The sequence below is a fragment of the Mercenaria mercenaria genome, chromosome 2, assembly GCF_021730395.1.
Source record: "Mercenaria mercenaria strain notata chromosome 2, MADL_Memer_1, whole genome shotgun sequence".
NCBI lineage: Eukaryota > Metazoa > Mollusca > Bivalvia > Venerida > Veneridae > Mercenaria > Mercenaria mercenaria.
In genome coordinates, this window is record NC_069362.1 from 18,183,308 (window position 1) to 18,205,281 (window position 21,974).

Here is a 21,974-nt window from a genome sequence, read left to right on the forward strand (position 1 = left end):
TAGAGGGATTTTGATGTAACTTGGCACAAAAGTTTGCCATCATAAGACTGAGTGTCATGTGCAAGAACCAGGTCCCTAGGTCTTAGGTCAAGGTCACACTTAGAGGTCAAAGGTCAAATTCAAGAATGACTGTCAGGAGCATTTCTTCATGCATGGAGCGATTTTGATGTAACTTGGCACAAATGTTCACCACCATGAGACTAGAGTGTCTTGTACAAGAACCAGGTTCCTAGGTGTAAGGTCAAGGCCACACTTAGAGGTCAAAGGCAAAATACAAGAGTGACTAAATTGTCTGGAGCATTTCTTCTTCATGCATGGAGGGATTTTGATGTAACTTGGCACATTAACGTTCGCCATCATTAGACTAGAGTGTCATGGGCAAGAACGTAAGGTACCTAAGTATAAGGTCAAGGTGACACTTAGAGGTCAAAGGTCAGATGTAAGAATGAAATTTTCTTGTATGGCCTTTTAGTGGGTTGATGAATGCTTCTACATATTGTCACCAAACTTTATATGCAGGTCACCCATGACACTCATTTCAGGTCAAGGTGACGGGCGTATTTTGTGACTATGGCACCCTTGTTTGGTGTAAGTAGCCACTCACTTGGCATGTGGAAACCCAGTTGCCCGCCTGTGTTTGAAATTGTGCTGGCAGGGACATCCATGGGTCTTTCTCAACCGTCAAAAGCTGGAAAGTGACCATATGACCTATAATTCTGTCACTTTGACAATAAACCCCGCAACAATAATAAAGTGAAAACAATGGCAAGATTTGTTTTTGATAAAACAGCCTCTTTCTCTTTCCTTTTATAAGTTGATACTGTAATTTATTATAGATAAATCATGGATCTATATATGTCTTGAAGAAAATACCCATGTGTATCCCTTTAAAGGCTACATTGTAATAATATCCTGTATCAATTGTCAAACTGGTGACAGTATATTGATACTTTAAATTATGGTATGGAGTCTTGCATTTTTGTTGATGTCAAATTCCTTCAATTTTCTTTCATGTGGAAAATTGAAAGGTTGATTAGTAACAAGTTCATGCAATGAATGAATACTTCTATATCTGAAATTCAAGACATGCACTTGAAAAAAAGGCCAATTGCACGTTACAACAAAGTACCTTTTGTACTAACAAAGATGGGACCTTGGTTTTTGGTGTACTTTCGATCTACCCATGCAAAAAAAAGCCACAAAACTTGTAAAGTGTATATTTCATAAACATCTGGTATTGAACAACTTTAATGCTTGGTATGACAGAAAAGATAGCTAAGCTATTATAAGTGATTAAATTATTAAACCTATAAAATTTTCATGTTATGGTACATGTATTTTTGAAGTTTTAATAAAACTTGCTTAAATTGATATGAAGGAAGAGGAAGTTAAATGAGAAACTGTGAATATAGGTGGAGATAATATTGTTGACAAACATGCAAAATAGCAACTGTGATACATGTTTATTTACTTTAATCAAGTATTCATACAGAAAATTACATATTATTATCGATTCCATACAGAAAATTAATATTTTGTATTCTATATAGCAGTACATATTGTACATATTAATGGATTTTATATAGAAAATTACATATTGTTACGGATTTCATACAGAATATAACATACTGTATGCACATGTGCTGTTGATTGTATAAATAATAAGCATGTTGTTGCAGATTCTGCGAAAAAATGACATAATTATTGTTGTGAACAGCATATACTAAATTACATACCTATGTCTCAGAGTTGGCTTCAATGATGTAGCTGTCAGTGTGATGAATATCAGGACTTATATTAGATATGCATTGAAATTATGGGAATTAATGTAATCTTATAGAAATACCTGTCAGTGTTAAAAATCGCCATACAACATTTTTGTAGCAATCTCCTGCTCACTAAATTCAGTGACAAATTGTTTTGATATTAACATGAGAAAGGTGTGTAAGGGGAAGTAAGGTCATGTCTAATCATTTGTTGGAATAGGTATATATTTATGTTATCATCATCACCTGGGTTTAATGGAGCATACCTTTTAGTGATACCTGTATCCAGTATACTCTGAACCTAGTAAATGATATAGTAACTGATAAATAAATGATAAATCAACCAAAAATATGATTCAAACACATTTATTAGTCAGCACTTACCTAACAACCAAACTGTATACAAGTTATTATCATGGTATAACTGTAATATCATCTTGCCAGGGAACAATCTGGGATTGTGTGCCACTGGTTATCTAAAGTTATTATCTACTGTTTCTGATTGTCTAGATTGTTTTAAGGATGTTATATTGTTGTTATACAGGGATTTCTGTTACAAAAAACAGCAAGTGTACATGTTTAGTGTTTCTGTGGTTTCACACACTGTCAGGCCCTAGGCCTGTTTTCTTAAAAAAAAAAAAAATAAAAAAAAATTTGGAATTGGAACTTTAGTTTCTAGAGGTCAGCACGTGTTTCATGTAAAAATGGCGGATTTATGATTTTAGTATTGTTTTTGTTTACTTGGTCATTCGTACTCAATATCATCATGGAGCTGTGACTAAGGGATTTACTATTTTGTGCAATTTTAGTTTTTCTAGGCCACTGTTATTACTGGAGTTGAGTTACTTCCTGTATTATATGGCAGAGAATAATTATGTGCATATTTATTGCTTGATTTTCGTAATTTTTGTTGTTCATTTGAAGTCTGAAGTTGTGGTTGAATTAGTTTATTAGACAAAGAATATCGTGTTACAGTACGCATGATAAAATTAAACATGCAAAAATGCAGAAATCGGCAATGTTTTATTGGTTTATGCGTAAGAAAATTTGAAAATTGTTTTGGATTTACTTGAATTAAGACACTCGTGGTTTGAAATGATTATTTGAATCATGCAAGATTTTCTTTTTTCTAGCTTTGTTCTGTTCGTTTATCTGTGAGAAATTCTGAATTATCTTTCAGATATACTGAGGTATGAAATAATTCTCTCACATCTTTGGATCTTGAATCAGATCGTTTCACAACTTTGGATACTTTATAATGGAATTTCATACAAGAGTCCATACAGGGGGTTAAAAACACTTCTTTTATTTAACGCTGAAGGTTTGTTGTCAGTGGAAATATTGATCTCGGCTCATGACTGAAGGTTACGAGATTCTCTCTTTGACTTTCTTGGGAATATTTAGTGCCTTAACTATTATCCTGGAATCAGGATTGAATCAAGATAGAATATGGATGTAAAAAAGCTATTATTGTGAAGAAAATATCATATAATATCATAATTACGTTAAGTTTTCCTATCTTTATAGGTGTTCTCTGAATGCTAATAGATCTTCTTTATATAGATAAGTGTGTGAGGCAAGAAGACTGAATAAAAGTTTGTCTTCTATGTGGAACATTTGGAGGAATGCTATTTAATCAGATTACTTTGATTTGTGTGGAATTTTGTACATGCTGAAAACTAGCACACTGATGCTCACAGGGGGAAAATGGAATTGTAAAGGATTTTAAGCCATTGATAAGGCGAAACAGTAACAGTTACTGAGAGCCTATCAGAGAGCACTTGAACACACAGATAGTTTACACTAGCAACCTGATAATTGACTTAGATGAGGAATTATAGAAAGTAGTTGTGGATTAAGAAAGCATTTCAAGGGATGGAAAGGAAATTTAGTGACATTATTGTAGAATTTGGAATTTATTAAGAGTTTGAATTGACTCATGTTACAGGATAGTTTTTTATGTGACAAAAAAAATCACTGTAGTTATTGATAATTATATTGTGTGTGATCTGCCTTGAGTTATTGAAATGGATTAAAAGGATTAAAATACACATTTTTTCATGGCTGTAAAGATTAAGTGTGGAAGTTGTATTGCTATGATTTAAAGTGACCGGTAGAGACAACTATATTTATTTAATGCTAAGACTGTCAATTTTAGTTCAAATTTAATGAGAATAAAACATGGTGAAAAGTTTTAATACAAACTTTAGTTTTGGGATCATGAAGATATGTTGATATACTTGGTTGGTCAGGACAAAAGATCAGAGGAAGAGGAAGAGGGGGCCACGGCCCTTTCTCAACCCTCGTCTGAACCCCTGAAAGATGGGGGCACACCAGAGGAGGAGCGTAACCCTCTGGGTCTAAAACTTGACCCCTACTGGATGGAGGAAGTCCAGGAGCAGAGAACTTGTACATTCTCAAGGTGATATTTTGGTATTTTCATTTTCATTTAACATCTGTATGCTCAACTGTTACATGTTAGTCATATTGGTTCTATAACCAATAAACTATACTTTCATGAGATTACTGTGCTGAACCCAGTTCATAAATTCTGAAATATGCAGCTACCTCAATTAAAATGTCATTGATCAAACTCACCAATTTATGCAAATTTCTCTTGGTAATAAAATTTTATATGTTCATAAAATTTTATTGTACCAAATATATATTTACGATTGCATCTTAAAATGTTCATCTTCATTAAAGGGATTGACAAGTTTGTCTTCAGGGTATCTCAGCCCAGGAACTTAGGTTTAGATAACTGAAATGAAACTGTTGAAAACAAAAACCAAATCGAACAACTCCATGTTTCTCTCCAAATAATGTTCTTTGTCCTAGAAAAATTGTTTGACAGTGAAATATTGATCACATTTGATAAGCCAGATGTAAGACAGATAAATTATAGAATAGTTAGAGTGCTGGAGAATGAAGTTATTTAATAGTCATGAATTTCTTTTATGCCAAGAAACTTCAGATCTGGACATAACTGTGTCTCCAAGATTCCCATGCAAATCTCATTGCTAGCTAACTGACAGCATGGCATTAGCTAGTTAATGGCATTTTCATATTGCACATTGATAAAGAGGGTATTCCTAAGCAAACTCTAATGATTAAAGTATGATTTATACACAAGGTTTTTTTACATGTTACACATACCAGGCACTGTGGTACAGCACTTACAGAGCTGAGGGGCGTGAAGCCATCTGCCTGTTAATCCATTCCGGGCATGTCCAATATGTGCTTTATTGTTGAAATACATGAAAGCACAAGTTATGGTTCTGTAACACCTGCTGTTTTAGTGGCATCTTGGGAGCTTTTTCTGACATTATTTTGTTTTTCTTACAGTAATGGATATTAAATATGGTACAATCTGTTGAAAAATATATACTTCTTTAACTTCAGAACTGCCAATAAAAGTCTCCTGACCTCTTTATGAAGAAACATTTAAAATTGTAAAAAACATTACTTTTGTATACCAATTGGCCAACCAGTTAATATAGAAGGTAAAACATAAAACTGCCTATCTAGAGGAGCCCACAAGTTTCCTGGCTGGCAAGTTTGTTATTGTCCATGGAGTTTCCCATATGTAGTTTATGTAGGGAAGTTGACGGTGGTAACAGAATCGAGATTTCAAAAATAGTATTACATGAACCAGCAGTTTACCTTGACAACAGGAAAATACAGAGCTGTTTTACATCGGCATTAGTAACATAAGCTTGCTTTCATGTAAATTCTATTTACAGAACCGAATTGGAACTATCTCTTAGTATTGTTCATACAAATATATTAGCAGGTTTCTAGCTGCTTGTTATTGAAACTAGACACCAGAGGTCTTTTAAGATTCTGCTATACAATCTTATTGAACTTTCCTTTTGAAGTTGACTTTCTAGTACTCAAGGGCTGTGTTTCTCAACAAAACAAAAAGGACTCATTCTTTTCCTTGACAATAATTTCTTGGCCAACTATGTTGCCTCATGTATAAATCAAGTTGGTATTATTACTTAGGATAAGTTAAGTTTGAGGATTTTTTTCACACTGTTTTGTTATATGGGTGCCTGAATTTATGCTGACAGGCATCATTAAGAAATGCATTGAAAATCAGTGCAAAGTAACAATGGTACATCTCAGTTTTTGTGAGTGACCAAGACAGTTCCTCTCAGCTGTAGTATGATACATGATTCACAAAGCTTGGTATTACAAGACGGTACTTGAACTTCAAGTTATTTATAGTCATAACCTTACTTTAAGTAGTCACTGTTTCAGCATTTTATATACAGCTAAGTAAAATCTCAGCAGGTTTTCTCATAAAAATATTCTTATGGAAAGTGTACTTTACAGAAAAATGTTATCCTCTTCTAAGTTTCAGGATCCTGGTAGCTGATACCCTGCTACATATTTTAGACTTTAGTATTGTATGCTACAAGATCTCTTATTATGGCACATACAAACATAAAAGGATTTAAAAAAAAATTGAGATGTCATAGGCCACTATTCACTATTCATCTACGTGTTTTACTGTATTTCAGTTTTGGAAAAAGAACACCAGGATGTGCAAGACGTGCCAGCGAATGTTTGATCCTCGAGCCTTCAGAAATGATCGTGGTAAGTTGAGAATATTCCTTTTCCTTTAGACATTGCTTTTGTTCCAATATGAGTCAGTATAATAGTGTGTAAGGGAAGCTTTCTTGCCTTATTAGCCAAAAAACAAAAGCACTTCAGGAAATGCATATATTGACAACTGTACTGATTCGTGATGAAATATAGACAGCTATTACAGTCATAAATGCAATTCATAATTAGAGCTACTTCAGTGCACTATGTACCACTGTTTGGAACAACATTTGAAATGTCGACACTCCCCAAAAGAAGGCACTCTAGTGCAGAAAAATGTGAATCAGAGCATGTTTTTATTACTTAGGTAAAGGAGAAAATTATAACAGATTTCAACGAAGATGAAAATGAAATTAATATCAGTATGACACAATTAAAATCATCTTAGGAAATGTATATCATGTTCATGATATAGGAGGAGAGTATCATTTTTATCTCCAGCTTGTTTATTTAATCCAATCAGATATTGTAATAAGGTAATTAGCTTGTCTGGTAAAAGTTTCTCTTATGTCTAATTGTGAGCCAATTGCTTAATTTGTGATCATATCTGGTTTTGTTTGTGTTTGTCTGTAGTGATATGCTTGTTCTGGAATACAATATGTGTATACAGAGGAAATGGGTGTAGGACTTGACTTTGATGAAATATAGTTCCAATTTAGATAGGTTTGTTGGATTAATGAAGGGTTTTGTGCTCCAACAGTATATATCAGTTGTGTAGCAGCATTCAGGTAACAATGTTTTTGGTTTTTAGCTCGACTATTCATAGAATAGTGAGCTATTGCACTCGCCCATGCGTCGGTGTCGGCGTCCGCGTCCGCGTCCCGATTTTGGTTAAGGTTTTGTATGTAAGCTGGTATCTCAGTAACCACTTGTGGGAATGGATTGAAACTTCACACACTTATTCACTGTGACAAACTGACTTACACTGCACAGGTTCCATAACTCTATTTTGCTTTTTTACAAAATTATGCCCCTTTTTCGACTTAGAAATTTTTGGTTAAGGTTTTGTATGTAAGCTGGTAACTCAGTAACCACTTGTGGGAATGGATTGAAACTTCACACACTTATTCACTGTGATGAACTGATCTACATTGCACAGGTTCCATAACTTTTTTTTGCTTTTTTACAAAATTATGCCCCTTTTTCGACTTAGAAATTTTTGGTTAAGGTTTTGTATGTAAGCTGGTATCTCAGTACTTACTAATGTGAATGGATTGAAACTTCACATACTTGTTCACTATCATGATCTGACATGCACTAAGCAAGTCCCATAACTCTACTCTCTTTTTTTAGCTCATCTGATTTTTTGAAAAAAAATGATGAGTTATTGTCATCACTTGAGCGGTTGTCGGCGTCGGCGTCGGCGTCGGCGTCTGCGTCGGCGTTGCCTGGTTAAGTTTTATGTTTAGGTCAGCTTTTCTCCTAAACTATCAAAGCTATTGCTTTGAAACTTGGAATACTTATTTACAATCATAAGCTGACCCTGTATAGCAAGAAACATAACTCCATCTTGCTTTTTGCAAGATTTATGGCCCCTTTTGTACTTAGAAAATATCAGATTTCTTGGTTAAGTTTTATGTTTAGGTCAACTTTTCTCCTAAACTATCAAAGCTATTGCTTTGAAACTTGGAATACTTGTTTACCATCATAAGCAGACCCTGTACATCAAGAAACATAACTCCATCTTGCTTTTTGCAAGAATTATTGCCCCTTTTGGACTTAGAAAATCAGTTTTCTTGGTTAAGTTTTATGTTTAGGTCAGCTTTTATCCTAAACTATCAAAGCTATTGCTTTAAAACTTGCAACACTTGTTCACCATCATAAGCTGACCCTGTACAGCAAGAAACATAACTCCATCATGCTTTTTGCAAGATTTATGGCCCCTTTTGGACTTAGAAAATATCAGATTTCTTGGTTAAGTTTTATGTTTAGGTCAACTTTTTCTCTTAAACTATCAAAGCTATTGCTTTGAAACTTGCAACACTTGTTCACCATCATAAGCTGACCCTGTACAGCAAGCAACATAACTCCATCATGCTTTTTGCAATAATTATTGCCCCTTTTGGACTTAGAAAATCATTTTCTTGGATGAGTATTATGTTTAAGTATACTTTTCTCATAAACTATCAAAGCTATTGCTTTAAAACTTGCAACAGTTTTTCACAATCATAAGTGGACACTGTACATCAAGAAACATAACTCTATCCTGCTTTTTGCAAGAATGATGGCCCTTTTTAGACTTAGAAAATCATGGGTAGGACAATATTTCTATTATACAAAAAAAATCAGATGAGCGTCAGCACCCGCAAGGCGGTGCTCTTGTTTCAAAATTATGCCCCTTTTTCGACTTAGCAGTTTTTGGTTAAATTTTTGTATGTAATCTGATATCTCAGTATCAACTAATTGGAATGGATTGAAACTTCACACACTTGTTCACTGTCATGATCTAACATGCACTGTGAAGGTCCCATAACTCTACTTGGCATTTTTACAAAATTATGCCCCTTTGACTTAGCAGTTTTTTGTTTTGTATGTAAGCTGGTATCTCAGTATCCACAAATTGGAAAGGATTGAAACTTCACACACTTGTTCACTGTCATGATATGACATGCAGTACAGAGGTTCAATACCTCTACTTTGCATTTTACAAAATTATGCCCCTTTTTCAACTTTTGTATTCATTCAATTGACAAGGCTGTTGAATAGTCGAGCGTTGCTGTCCTCCGACAGCTCTTGTTTTACAAGTTGTTACTGCACTTAGTGGCAACATTTCTACAGTGAAGACTTGCAAGGCATACATTATAAATGAGCATTTCTAAGACATTTTGGCAGAAATTTCTTAGAAAACATTTGCACCAGGTTTGGATTGAACTGATGAACCATGGTTCGATGGCTGGACATAATCTTCATTTACTTGGTCAAGCAGGGCCTTGACCTGTTTAGTGTATTGCAAGCCAACGTAAGTACAGCAAACATGAAAACTGAAATTGTGTTTTACAGATGTTAACGTCCCTATTGAGGTTAATTTAATAAAGAAATTGTCTGGAAGGTTGGAAAAATTATATTCCAGTCTGGCTTTTTTGCTCTTTCAGTATAGAAGTATAACGTGTAGGCCTGCATGATTAGCTCAGCAGTTTACTATAAAGACAACAAGACTGAAAAGAAATGTTGCAAGTCTGATCCTTGCCTTAAGCATCACATATATTCTTTATGAGGATTGGACAGAACAGTGTGTCTAGAGTTTTACATCTTCCACCTCTGGTTCATTCAGAGGCTTTCGGTTTTATACTAGCAGTGAACAAGTCATTATTCAGGTACAGAATCCAGGAACACTAGTTAAGACCTGCATGTTGGTGTGAAGCACATGCTTTTCATTAGCTGACTTTCTTCCAGGTCAACATTTTATTGTCAGTTTCTATAAATACTGAATATCAATGTTGATGAGAAGAGACATATATTGCTTGGTAAAACAGGCTGCACTTGATTCCATAGAGTGACCAGAAAATATAACTGCCCCAGATATAGCAGAGAGATACTTCACCATTGACTAGAGGAAGATTGATCACTTTCAGCAGTCCTAATCAGCTTTCCTCATTCCAAGGAACATGGAGCTGAATTCAAATTCAGGAGATATGGTTTTTTTTGTTTTGGGTATTAAGTTAATCTCATTAACCCAGTTGATCTCTTGCCAGACAGAATTTTGTCTTTTTTTCTGATTTTTCTTTATGTTCCAACTTTTTCCATTGAAATATATTTTACAACTTTATTCATAATATGTCATATGTTAACACCCACTCCCACCATCCACCACAAACACACACACACAAGCACATGGAAAGACATGAATTAGTTTATACTGGATTGTGATGAAGTTATGAAATATTCAACTTTAAGTTTAACCACTCTCCGAGTCCACTTCTTGGAAAAGCCAGCACTGTTGTAATTGGAGAAGGCGTGGTCATGACCCCAGTGAGGCTGAAACCTGCCACTCTTGGTTAGAGCAGCCAACACTTTAACCACTAGACAACTGCTCTCAGTAATAGATATATATATAAAAACAGATGACAGTTGTCATTAAAAAATATTGAACCAGCAGAGTACCAGCAGAAAGGGCAGAAACGCCACCAAACTGAACAATTTGTCTGTAGCTGCTTCAAAACTGGAAACCTCTCCAAGCTGGATTTTTTATTTGGCTGGTGATTTGGAGAATATTAATAATTGAAAATCTTTCAGTTTCCTGGAGACATTTAAATTTATGTCTGGTAAATCTTTTCTATTACTCTATTACTTTTGGAATGTCTTGAAAATAAACGGCTTTGAATATTTTCTTGTTTCAGTTTGTAGTTTCCTCAACAGTACTGAAGATAATTTCTAAGAGATATGTTTCCAGGGTTTCCCCCCTGTTATCTATAGAAGCTTAGTGTAATTTTATGAAGATTTGATGGCTCCGGCTTGGCAAAAAGCTGCAAGATTTTATGTCTCGGTCCTTATCATTTATGATATCTGTTGCAGAGGTTTGATGTGCTAAGGGTCTTCTTTATTGCTGTTATCTTGGTGTTCTACCTAGTTTACAAATTATTATACACATTTTTCTGTTAGAAAAATAAGTGATAGATAGGAAATTATTGGAGTTTTTTTATTGAAAGAGATCAGGGTTGGGCTAATTTTAGTGCTTTTATCAATCTCCTATGTACTTTTCAGTTCATTATGGTATTCACCGTTTCCTTATATTATATGCTCCTGAGAATATGCTATTGAAGAAGATAAGAAATAGATGGTTAGAAGTAAGCATAGATGTAGAAAGAGATATGAGCCGCGCCATGAGAAAACCAACATAGTGGGTTTGCGACCAGCATGGATCCAGACCAGCCTGCGCATCTGCGCAGTCTGGTCAGGCTCCATGCTGTTCGCTTTTAAAGCCTATTGGAATTGGAGAAACTGTTAACGAACACCATGGATCCTGACCAGACTGCGCGGATGCGCAGGCTGGTCTGGATCCATGCTGGTCGCAAACCCACTATGCTGGTTTTCCCATGGCACGGCTCATATGGTGTTGATATATACATAGAAAAATGGTACCATTGTAATTCATGAATGAATATTAGTGTCCGTATCAAGCTTCTGCACGTTTTGATGAATGAATATAGCATCTGTATGAAGACTTCTCATATTTTGATTCCTCGGAGGAGGTCTTATAAACTGATAAGCCCTCTAAGGCTTGGTAAAAGGGCGTGATTATAGGATAGGCACAAGCTATAAGGAGAATAGTGAAAACATAAGCATTGTTTTCATGAATTTAAAGTTATGGATGATGATGCATTATGAGGAGTGTATAAGCAGTAACAAGTCTTTTTTAGGGATAATGACTTGCTACAGCGGCAGGCTTAACTAGGTCACCTACCTTTGCCTTCTGTAGCAGTATGACTCACTATGTAGGTCATCTATGTATAGTTTTCTGTTATGACAGTTGGCTTATCAGCAGTATGGGGAGATATGACAGTGAGGGTGATATATGCCTGGTGTGTATATATTGTTGTTATGACATAGGTAATGTTGGCTTGACTCACCATGCTATTATGATTCTAGGTATAGATAGTATAGATAATTACACCAATAAAGATATAATTGAAGGAACTAAATAGACTGCCAGGAGAAAGTCAGAGATCTTTTCTGTATAGAAGCCAATTTCTGAAGAATTTTTTGTGGCCTTGGTCTGGTATTGTGTTGAAAAAGCTCACATTGTCAGTTTCGCTGAAAGTGTGTCCAATTTATCAGTCATTAGGAAATGATAAAACAAAAAGTGAAAGTTAAAATCAAGTGTGAAAGACAAGAGTTAACGTCATAATAATCCGAGTTATTTATATATCGCACCAATGATTATACAAGTACTTCAGAGGATGAATTTTATTCTAAATTATTGTTTTGCTTTATTTTTTGCAGTACAGTCATTGAACTCAAAAATTATGTCCATATTTGTATGTAAATAATTATGGCATGTTACGTTTAGTATCAACAATTGGGTCAGTTTTTAACCATATTCAAATATATGTGTTCACAATTAACATCATATACTCAAGTGTTTTTCTTATTTACTCATACCATTCACGATTGTTGAGAGTGACATAGGAAATCTGTCGCTGATTAAGTCAAGAGCTAAATTATTATTTGTTTTCATAATGTTAAGTAACGGCCATATGGACAAGTTTTCTTTCTGTAAATAGTTGTGCAAGCTTTTTTTCTTATAGCTGTACAAGTCTTTCTGGGGACTGAAAGCAGAGTAACTGGCTGCAACATTGCTCACCCCCATTCCCATTCCATCCACTATATCATTGAGTAGAACAGTCTTGTATGACCGACGCATGGCCATCTTTCATATACAGGGTACCCATTTTACTGGCACTATATTTCATAATAATAGGTAAAGATTCCCTTTGGATTTTGCAAAATTGTTTTATGTCTCAGTTTTCATTTTATTTAATTATTTGCTAAGACAATAATAGATTGCTATAGTTTTGAAACAAATATTTCTAACCCGGATATTTAAGCCATTTAGGGCTTCCTGTGTACATCTTGAACCAATCAATTCTCTCATTGTATCATCAACTGACGTACATACATTTAAATATAACTCATTATGTCAAGACTTTTTTGAATTGTAGAAACAGGAAAAGATTTTCCTTTTTTTTTTCTGGAAAGCTAAATTAAGCAAATTGACAAATGTGATAAAAGTGATTCAAGTTATATTGAAGTGATAAGAGTGTTTCAAGTTAAATTATGCAAAATTAAGTGAAAAGACATTTCAGGAAAGACCACTTCTTAAAATTTCATGAAAGAAAATGCATGTGATAATCAAATAATTGTTTAAGTCGGAAATTTAGTGCCGTTAAAACTTCACTGAGGAATTTTAAGCATGGAGTAAAGTTCTTAGGTTTCAGGATAACACAATTTTGCACTTCTGTTTCTAAAAATAAATCACGATTTTTCAGAGAGAAAGTTTTCATTCTGTTGGAAGATTACTGTTATTACCATGAATTATTATCAAAAAGTAGGAATATAAGAATTTTAGAGTTATTATGCTGATAATTTGATTAAGTGATACTGGTAGTCTTCAAGATTGTTCTAAGAAAAATTTATCGGAGAGTGCTACAAAATATAATTAATTGTTTAATGTGGTGATTCGATAGAAAAGAAAGAATGGATTATTTACTTACAAAGAAGAGGACTCGAAAACGGTCTGTTTTCATGCGTGTTGTTGCAAGACATTTGCAGGAAGAAAATAACAATGACATAGAAACACCAACGGACAAGCAGATTCTGCCATCTGTTGATCGCAAGGAAGAAAGGGTAGAGGTACATAATATTTGGTTCACCTGTTGTTACACTACAGTTGAGTCTGTAGCTTTTGAAACCCTCCAGTGATCAAATACGCTATGAATGGTCCTTATCATTGTCTAAAAGCATATTAACCTTTACCCTGCTGAATTTCTGAAATGGACTGGTCCATCATTCAATTTGAGCAGTACCATTTATTATTCAAAGGGGTGTTCACTGAAAATTTACTGACTGAATAGCGAACAGTGCAGACCATGATCAGACTGCACGAATGTGCAGGCTGATCTTGGTCTGCACTGGTCGCAAAGGCAGAATCACTTGCCGCCAGCAGGCTAAGGGTTAAATCATAGTTTCAAAAAAATAAGTTCAATATATACTTTCAATATGTGGTTGTTCTTGGAATTGGGAAGAATTATTTCCATTTAGAGTAATAACTTTTCTGTGGATCAGCACAGATAAACTGAACTAGTTATCCCTCTTTTTGATTGAGAAATTGGTTGTCTCCCTTTTTAGCTCACCTGAGCAATGCTCAGGTGAGTTTTTCTGATCGCTCAATGTCCGTCGTCCGTCGTCCGTCGTCTGTCGTCCGTCGTCTGTCAACATTTAGCTTGTGTATGCGATAGAGGCTGTATTTTTCAATTAATCTTCATGAATATTGGTCAGAATGATAACCTTGATGAAATCTAGGCCGAGTTCGAAAATGGGTCATCTCGGGTCAAAAACTAGGTCACTAGGTCAAATCAAAGAAAAACCTTGTGTATGCGATAGAGGCTGTATTTTTCATTTAATCTTCATGAATATTGGTCAGAATGATAACTTTGATGAAATCTAAGCCGAGTTCGAAAATGGGTCATCTCGGGTCAAAAACTAGGTCACTAGGTCAAATCAAAGAAAAACCTTGTGTATGCGATAGAGGCGGTATTTTTCAATTAATCTTCATGAATATTGGTCAGAATGATAACCTTGATGAAATCTAAGCCGAGTTCGAAAATGGGTCATCTCGGGTCAAAAACTAGGTCACTAGGTCAAATCAAAGAAAAACCTTGTGTATGCGATAGAGGCTGTATTTTTCAATTCTTCTTCATGAATATTGGTCAGAATGATAACCTTGATGAAATCTAGGCCGAGTTCAAAAATGGGTCATCTGGGGTCAAAAACTAGGTCACTAGGTCAAATCAAAGAAAAACCTTGTGTATGCGATAGAGGCGGTATTTTTCAATTGATCTTCATGAATTTTGGTCAGAATGATTACCTTGATGAAATCTAGGCCGAGTTCGAAAATGGGTCATCTTGGGTCAAAAACTAGGTCACTAGGTCATATCACGTAAAAACCTTGTGTATGCGATAGAGGCTGTAATTTTCAATTGATCTTCATGAATTTTGGTCAGAATGATTACCTTGATGAAATTTAGACCAAGTTCGAAAATAGGTCATCTGGGGTCAAAAACTAGGTCACTAGGTCAAATCAAAGAAAAACCTTGTGTATGCAGTAGAGGCTGTATTTTTCAACTGATCTTCATGAAATTTAGCCGGAATGATTACCTTGATAAAATCTAGGCCGTGTTCGAAAATGGGTCATCTCGGGTCAAAAACTAGGTCACTAGGTCAAATCGAAGAAAAACATTGTGTATGCAATAGAGGATGTATTTTTCAATTGATCTGTATGAAATTTGGTCAGAATGATTGTCTTGATGAAATCTAGGTAGATTTTGAATATGGGTTATCTGAGGTCAAAAACTAGGTCACTAGGTCAAATTAAAGAAAAATCTTGTGTATGCAATAGAGACTGTTTTTTTCAATTGATTTTTATGAAATTTGGTCAGGTTGATTGTCTTAATGAAATCTAGGTCGAATTTGAATATGGGTCATCTGAGGTCAAAAACTAGGTCACTTGGTCAAATCAAAGAAAAAACTTCTGTATGTGATAGAGGCTGTATTTTTCAGTTGATCTTCATGAATTTTGGTCAGAATGATTGCCTTGATAAAATCTAGGTCGAGTTTGAACATGGGTGATCTAGGGTCAAAAACTAAGTCATATCTAAGAAAATGCTTGTTTTATCGCAAGAGACCAATTTTTTGGTCCAATTGTAATGAAAATTGGTCAGAATATTTGTTTCCTTGAAATCACTAGGTCAAACATGTTTTACACTGTTATGGAGTGTTTCTTAGGTGAGCGACCTAGGGCCATCTTGGCCCTCTTGTCTTTTTACTCTGATGTGATGTCTGATATTTATTAACATCACAGTGTTGCTAACAGCCTTTGCTTGTTGGATATAAAGTGTCTCCACATCATCCAAATTTAATGTAAATTTTAAATGATTTTTCATTTTATTCGATGGTTAGCCCATAATAGACAATGTCATACTCACTTGTGCAGAGTCGCGGTTCCTTTCATTTCCATCTTAAGATTCTTCTGCTGATTCTTCCATGTCTGAAGAAAAGTAGTGGTTGAAATACAAAGTAAAGAATGCAGAATAGCAAAGGAATGAAGGCAGATGTTTCATCAATGTGTGTGTTGTCTTGTTTTGTGATCAATGATTCCTCCCAGTTGATTGCATGACTAGGGGAGAATGTGATTAAGGTCTTGCCATTTCTCATTTCCGTAAGTGACAACTTACCATGGTGAAAAATTGATGTTAACAAATTATTATTGTAAAAAAAGTTGTTAACTAACAATACTGGTATGACCCTGATGACTTTGCCAGATTTCTTATCATGGATCAACCAAACTCAGCCTGTCAGCAAAAAAAAGAGAAGAACAACTATCTGGTAGAATTTCATATTGAGAAAGTGCTTTGGATTCTGTGTTAGAGCGAATGAAGAATCAGACCGAGGTGATGTGATGAGTTTTTGTGCAACTGGAAGAGTAGATAGAGCTAGATAGACAGTTGGTGGGAAAGCCTGTTGGAGAAATTATGACTGTAACTATGTAGCCATGATCAGTTAACCTGATAGTTTTTTTCTGAAAACAGGTTATAACTTGAGGACATACTTGAACATATTGATTTTGATAGAGGTGGGCCGGGGGTCTAGTGGTAATACACTTCATTGTCAATCCAGAGGTCCGGGGCTCGAATCTCGGTCCAGGCACTTGAAATTTCTGAGATGCTCTTGAGTGTCTCCCACCTAACTTAGAGGCCTTTACTGGTTCTTCCCAGGAAAGACGGCTTAGCGTGTATCGGTGCTATGCACCGGGCACGTTAAAGAACCAGACTGTCTATTCGCAAAAAGCGAGGCTAAGTTAGCCGGACAGGCCTGTATCTAAAAATGATTTCTCTCTATCTGTTCGGGGGCTTTATCTCACTCTGTCCCTCTGGTCAGATCACTGTGTGTTTGTACTGGTAGAGGATAAATTTCACGCCCTGCGTGTCTGCGTTTGCTAATATGTAAAGCACCTTTGAACGTGTTTATCATGAAAAGAGCGCTATATAAATCTGGTATAATAATAATAATAATAATAACACTCAATAGAAAACTTAGAAAAATGTTTATTTTTGGCATCTAATTTGAGTTCTAATACAGCTTTACTAATTTGACTTAAATGGAGTAGAAAGGAGAAGAGAAAAATGTACTTAAATATTTTTAGTTACATGCTTTCTATATCGTAAACCAAAAATTAACATACGATTTAGAAATATGTAACATAAACAAAACCAGATGTTTCTGATATTCACACGAAAACTGTTTTATTTCTTGTTGCTGTGAAAGTGTTTTGTACGCTCCTTAAAACCCCCAAGAAATCTGTAAGTAAGTTCATAAGTATATTTGTGGTCAAACTGTCAGATGCAATAGCAGTAGCTGTACTTTTGACATTCCTTCTCTTAAGAGGTGCTTTCAAGTTTTTGTCCATTTTGGTTATCATACTAATTATAAGTAGGTGTATAAAGTTGGTCAGATTTTTACCAAGTATCTTAAAAACGTCACGCAAAGGATTATTAGTGTGTCATTAGGTCACGTTTAATATGAGTCAAAAAATGAAAGGAAAAAATTGTCGGTTACAAAAGCTGCAGCTGAAGAGGTTGTTCCTGAATACCATAGTAATCAGTGATGAATTGTTACAAGATTTTAAAGAGTTAAATGATGAAGAAATGATAATATTATATTTAATATGAAATGAAGTGAATGAGAGCTATACAAGATTCATTATCTTTATAAATGACATTAATTTTAAATCAGTAATTTTTCACAGCATGAAATACTCTAAACTCTTCCAGGAAGGTACAGCTGTAAGAAGACTAGCTATGTATGCTGTCAGTTCTTCTCTTATATATACATTTGTATTCAAAAAACATCTCTCACAAACGTTGTGTGATGGTTATTTCACTGATGTTGTGACTATACTGCCTGGTTGACCAGTTCTTGCAGTCTAAGTTGGGCAAATATATCCACACTGGCCCAAAAACCCCATGTGGTTCTGGGACGATCTATGTATGAAAAGAATTGGAACCATTGCCTTACCCTTGCATGATTGTAAGAGACAACTAATAGGGTCTAACACTTGGTTTTGCTGTAACAGGTATGCAAATTTTGATTCCATACCTCATGTTTTTATTTCGATGTAAATGAGATGTGAAACCAAAATTTGTAGTCTTTTTTGGCGCCATATAATCTATACTGTGTTGATGCGCTGTAAAACCCAAATACATAAATAAATACTACATGAAGATTCTCGTCTGTATGCTATTGCATTGGACATAAACTTTCCAAGCTGTGTAAAGTTCTGTAAGATAATGTCCCAGTTTGGAATCTTGGGAAGGTTACACAGTTGATAGCCTACCATAAAAGGGAAGATTCAGTCAAAAGCCGGCATACAACTAATGGAAAGTAGGGGATTAGGGAAAGATTATACAGTTGATAGAAATACCACAAGTTAGAGCATAAGTCTACAAAGCTGTAGGTGATAGCTTTGAACCCCAGGCAAGGCGTAGTGTTACCATTGATGTTTGGCTTTTTTCCTTAAGGTAATGACTTCCTGCTGGTGGCAATTGATTCAGCCTTTGCACTGTTCGCTATTCAGTCAGTAAATTTTCAGCGAACACCCCTTTGAATAATAAATGGTACTGCCCAAATTGAATGACAGACCAGTCCATTTTAGAAATTTAGCAGGGTAAGGGATAAGGTAATGACTTCCTGCATTGACAAGCGACAAGTGTAGAAAATGTGTTTATGTAGCAGGTCTACAGTTTACTCACACTCATTCATGAGCTTTATGATGGCTGTGTGCAATTGTATCCTAAACCCAAACCTGCAAATGTACTTAAACATCTGTTCCCTGGTGATAGAAAATGATCTATGTTTATAGCACCCCTACTCATTAATAAATGTATAATGGAGCTGCCTCGTCTTTGAGAGGTATCATATGCCGACATGTTCCTTATTACTGGTACCTAGCTCGCCTTTGTCCTACAGACCTGCAGTCTAAGTCACTTCTGCTTGATGGATTAGGGGCAAACCTGGCATTATTTGTTTATATTTTTATGAATAATGAAATGTTTGGAACAAGTAAGGTTGAGAGCATTGCTTTTGAAAAACTTGACACATTATGCTACGATAGTGATTGACTTTTTTTGCGACTTAGATGTGTTTTATAGCAGTGACTTTGTCTTGTAGGAAAACTTACATGCAGAAACAAATGTTGTCTTCTTTGGATACTGAAATGGAGTACTAACAGTAATTTTAGTGTTTCATGGAATAAAAAGTGATACATTATGTACATGAGCACTTTTTCTTTAACTTTTTGCAAAAAGTGTCAAGAATAAAGAAAAATATGTTGTGATCTGAGATAATGGACTGTCTGGCAGGAGAAAGTCTGTGTGAGAATGACTTCACAAAACGTTTCAGTTTTTATAGAATTTCTCTTTGTATGCGCTAAGTGTTGCTGAAACAGGAATTTAAAAATGTTTCAGTGAAACTAAGAGGAATTTAATTTAAACAGTGTCTGATATATTTATGAATACCGCCCAGATTTGAAGGAGAGTTAGTATTTTTTTCTTGTTAAGAAAACAAAAATAGTTCTTGTAGCTGTGAGTTCAGAAGCAGAACTGACTTAATGTAAAAGACCGAATATTGAAAGTTACTTCAGTATTGCTCTTTGTGTTTATGGTACTTCATAATACTTGCAAAGATCTGCATATGGCACTTAATTAGCAGACTATTAGGACAGGAGTTACATTTGTGACTATATTTAGCCCAGTAAAGAATTGTGTTGATTTTCAATTTCATTGTAATGTGGGGGATTTCTTTTTAGGAACAATTGTGTTTACATTTTTTCGCATCAGAAATTATTGTTTGTTATTGTTTGTTTCTAAGAAGGTTTTCTTTCTATGGATTAATGGAGGATATCTGAACCCCTGTTTCCAAGGATATTGTTACTTCACTTAGTGGAGCCCTACGTCTCATCATTTAGAGTATCCTTCTTAGCATATTGAAAAAATTAGGGATACAGTAATGGTATAAGGCACTTGACTTAAATCTTTGGACACTTTACAAAGTGAATAAAGTGCTAATTTCCTGATAAATTTGGGGATTTTTTTTTTTTTTGACAGTTTCTGTGGTTGAAATTTCCTATAACACATAAAAAAATGTGGAAACAGTTTTAAGAATATTTAAGACAATTGTTGGAAAGAATTGTTACCACTACTATTAGGAAGAGATCATATATTTGGCTGATGATTTCTAGAAAATTATCAGAGCTTTACCAGTTACATTAACAATCAAACAGTTTCAAGGAAGTTCATTCTGTGTTTCAAGATGAGAAGAACAATGCTGTAAGACTCTCAATATCAAAAACGTAAACATTGTTTCCAGCGTAAACATTGGTCCAAGCGTATAAACAGGAAGCTACTTAATGGTAACTAATATACTATCTGCTTGTTCATTGTTTTCTTCATTTTCAAAAAAAAAAAAATTCCCCGGGAAGTTTATGATTTTCCCAAAGACAGTTTTGGGGGATGTTTATGAAAATTTGAAGAGTGTATGAAAGATGTTTGTGTCTGTGATTATGAACATTCATAGACTATCAGACATGTGTTCAATTTAGACCAGCTCTGAACAAAGACACCTTTTGGCAGTATATATAAACCTGTTCCGCTCATACAAATATTTCTAATGAGGAAAGTTGATTGTAATAAAAAGTAAGACAAAATATATTGGTTATATATATGTCCCAAGTTATTAGTGTGAGAGAAGGCTTTTATATTAAGATTCCAGACCTCCCTGTACAGCTTCTTTTACTCAGATTGAAGGAAGGTGAACATTATTTTCAGCCAGCGTATGAATAAAAGGACAAAATAATACGTTAGGCGTCTGATATGATCAGTTTCAGAGAAAACCTAATATAGATCTGAAGTTTCTGTCAACTTAAAAAAAAAACTGTATGCAAGGAGTGACTGATAAATTGGTTTTAGGGTATGATGGTCTACATACAGTAATTCAGTATATGTATATTGTAGAAATCCATACAAAGTAAGGTATTGTTTCAGTTAAAGTTTTCTGTCCATTTCAGATTGACTATCCAGATGTTCAAGTCATGAAACCAGGGACCCGTATGGGCCCATGCAACACAATGAACCTAGATAGGCTCCCACAGTATGATCCTCAGGACGATATACGTATGAGACGCATGAACTCTGATACATCCGGATTCTCTGAACAGGTACAAACACTTGAACAATTAAAAGATATTTCTCCAGACTGGTAGTCCTTTATTAAGTCAGAATAATTTATCGATAGGAAGATTTTTACAAATCTTTTTTGATGATATTGCAAATTCTGAAATTAAATCGGACCAGTTTCTTGACTGAAACATTTTTTAAATCAGTTTGCGATTTTGCGGATGCTTTGATTACAACAAAACAGTTTTACAGTGGAATGATTTTTCAGAATATATGGCTAACATGTGGGAGTAGAGCATAAGATTTGAGTATAAATAGAAGTAAATTGGCAGAAGAAAGAAAATGTCACTTTAATTAATAGGCAGAATGTAAAGAAAATAATATCTTCGAAGAATGCATGTGAAGTCCTTGGAGGCATTGAATTTGATACTGAACGCAAAACTGTTGTTACTCAGGTGTGTTTGAAACACAGCTTACGACAGATTTCCATTAAGCACAGGCAATATAATTTGTCTTTCCTAGACTGCATAATATGCATTTTTGTAATAAAAAGTATATGTATATCCTTGAGAAATGCTGTAATGCAATTTGCTCACTGAATGAAATATGGTTTTCATTATGTACCTGTAACATTCTTCATAATGAATAGTTT

General features: G+C 34.8%; 1 protein-coding gene across 25 annotated transcripts in view; it reads left to right on the plus strand.

Moving 5' to 3' along the window:
• LOC123563404 (rap guanine nucleotide exchange factor 6-like) overlaps window positions 1-21,974 on the plus strand; it is a 125,805-nt gene that overhangs the window by 50,831 nt on the left and 53,000 nt on the right. For 22 of the 25 annotated variants that reach the window (XR_006688809.2, XR_006688810.2, XR_006688811.2 and 19 more), the window contains 2 exons: window positions 6,293-6,368; window positions 21,214-21,363. Coding sequence is in view for 22 of the 25 variants with exons in the window: in XM_045356164.2 (XP_045212099.2) it covers window positions 6,293-6,368; window positions 21,214-21,363 (226 nt within the window). In the remaining 3 variants the exon portion in view is untranslated. Of the gene's footprint in view, window positions 1-1,968; window positions 4,189-6,292; window positions 6,369-12,992; window positions 13,728-20,061; window positions 20,560-21,213; window positions 21,364-21,974 lie in introns of those variants that run through there. The other 3 variants (XM_045356174.2, XM_045356179.2, XM_045356182.2) reach the window with 3 other exon arrangements.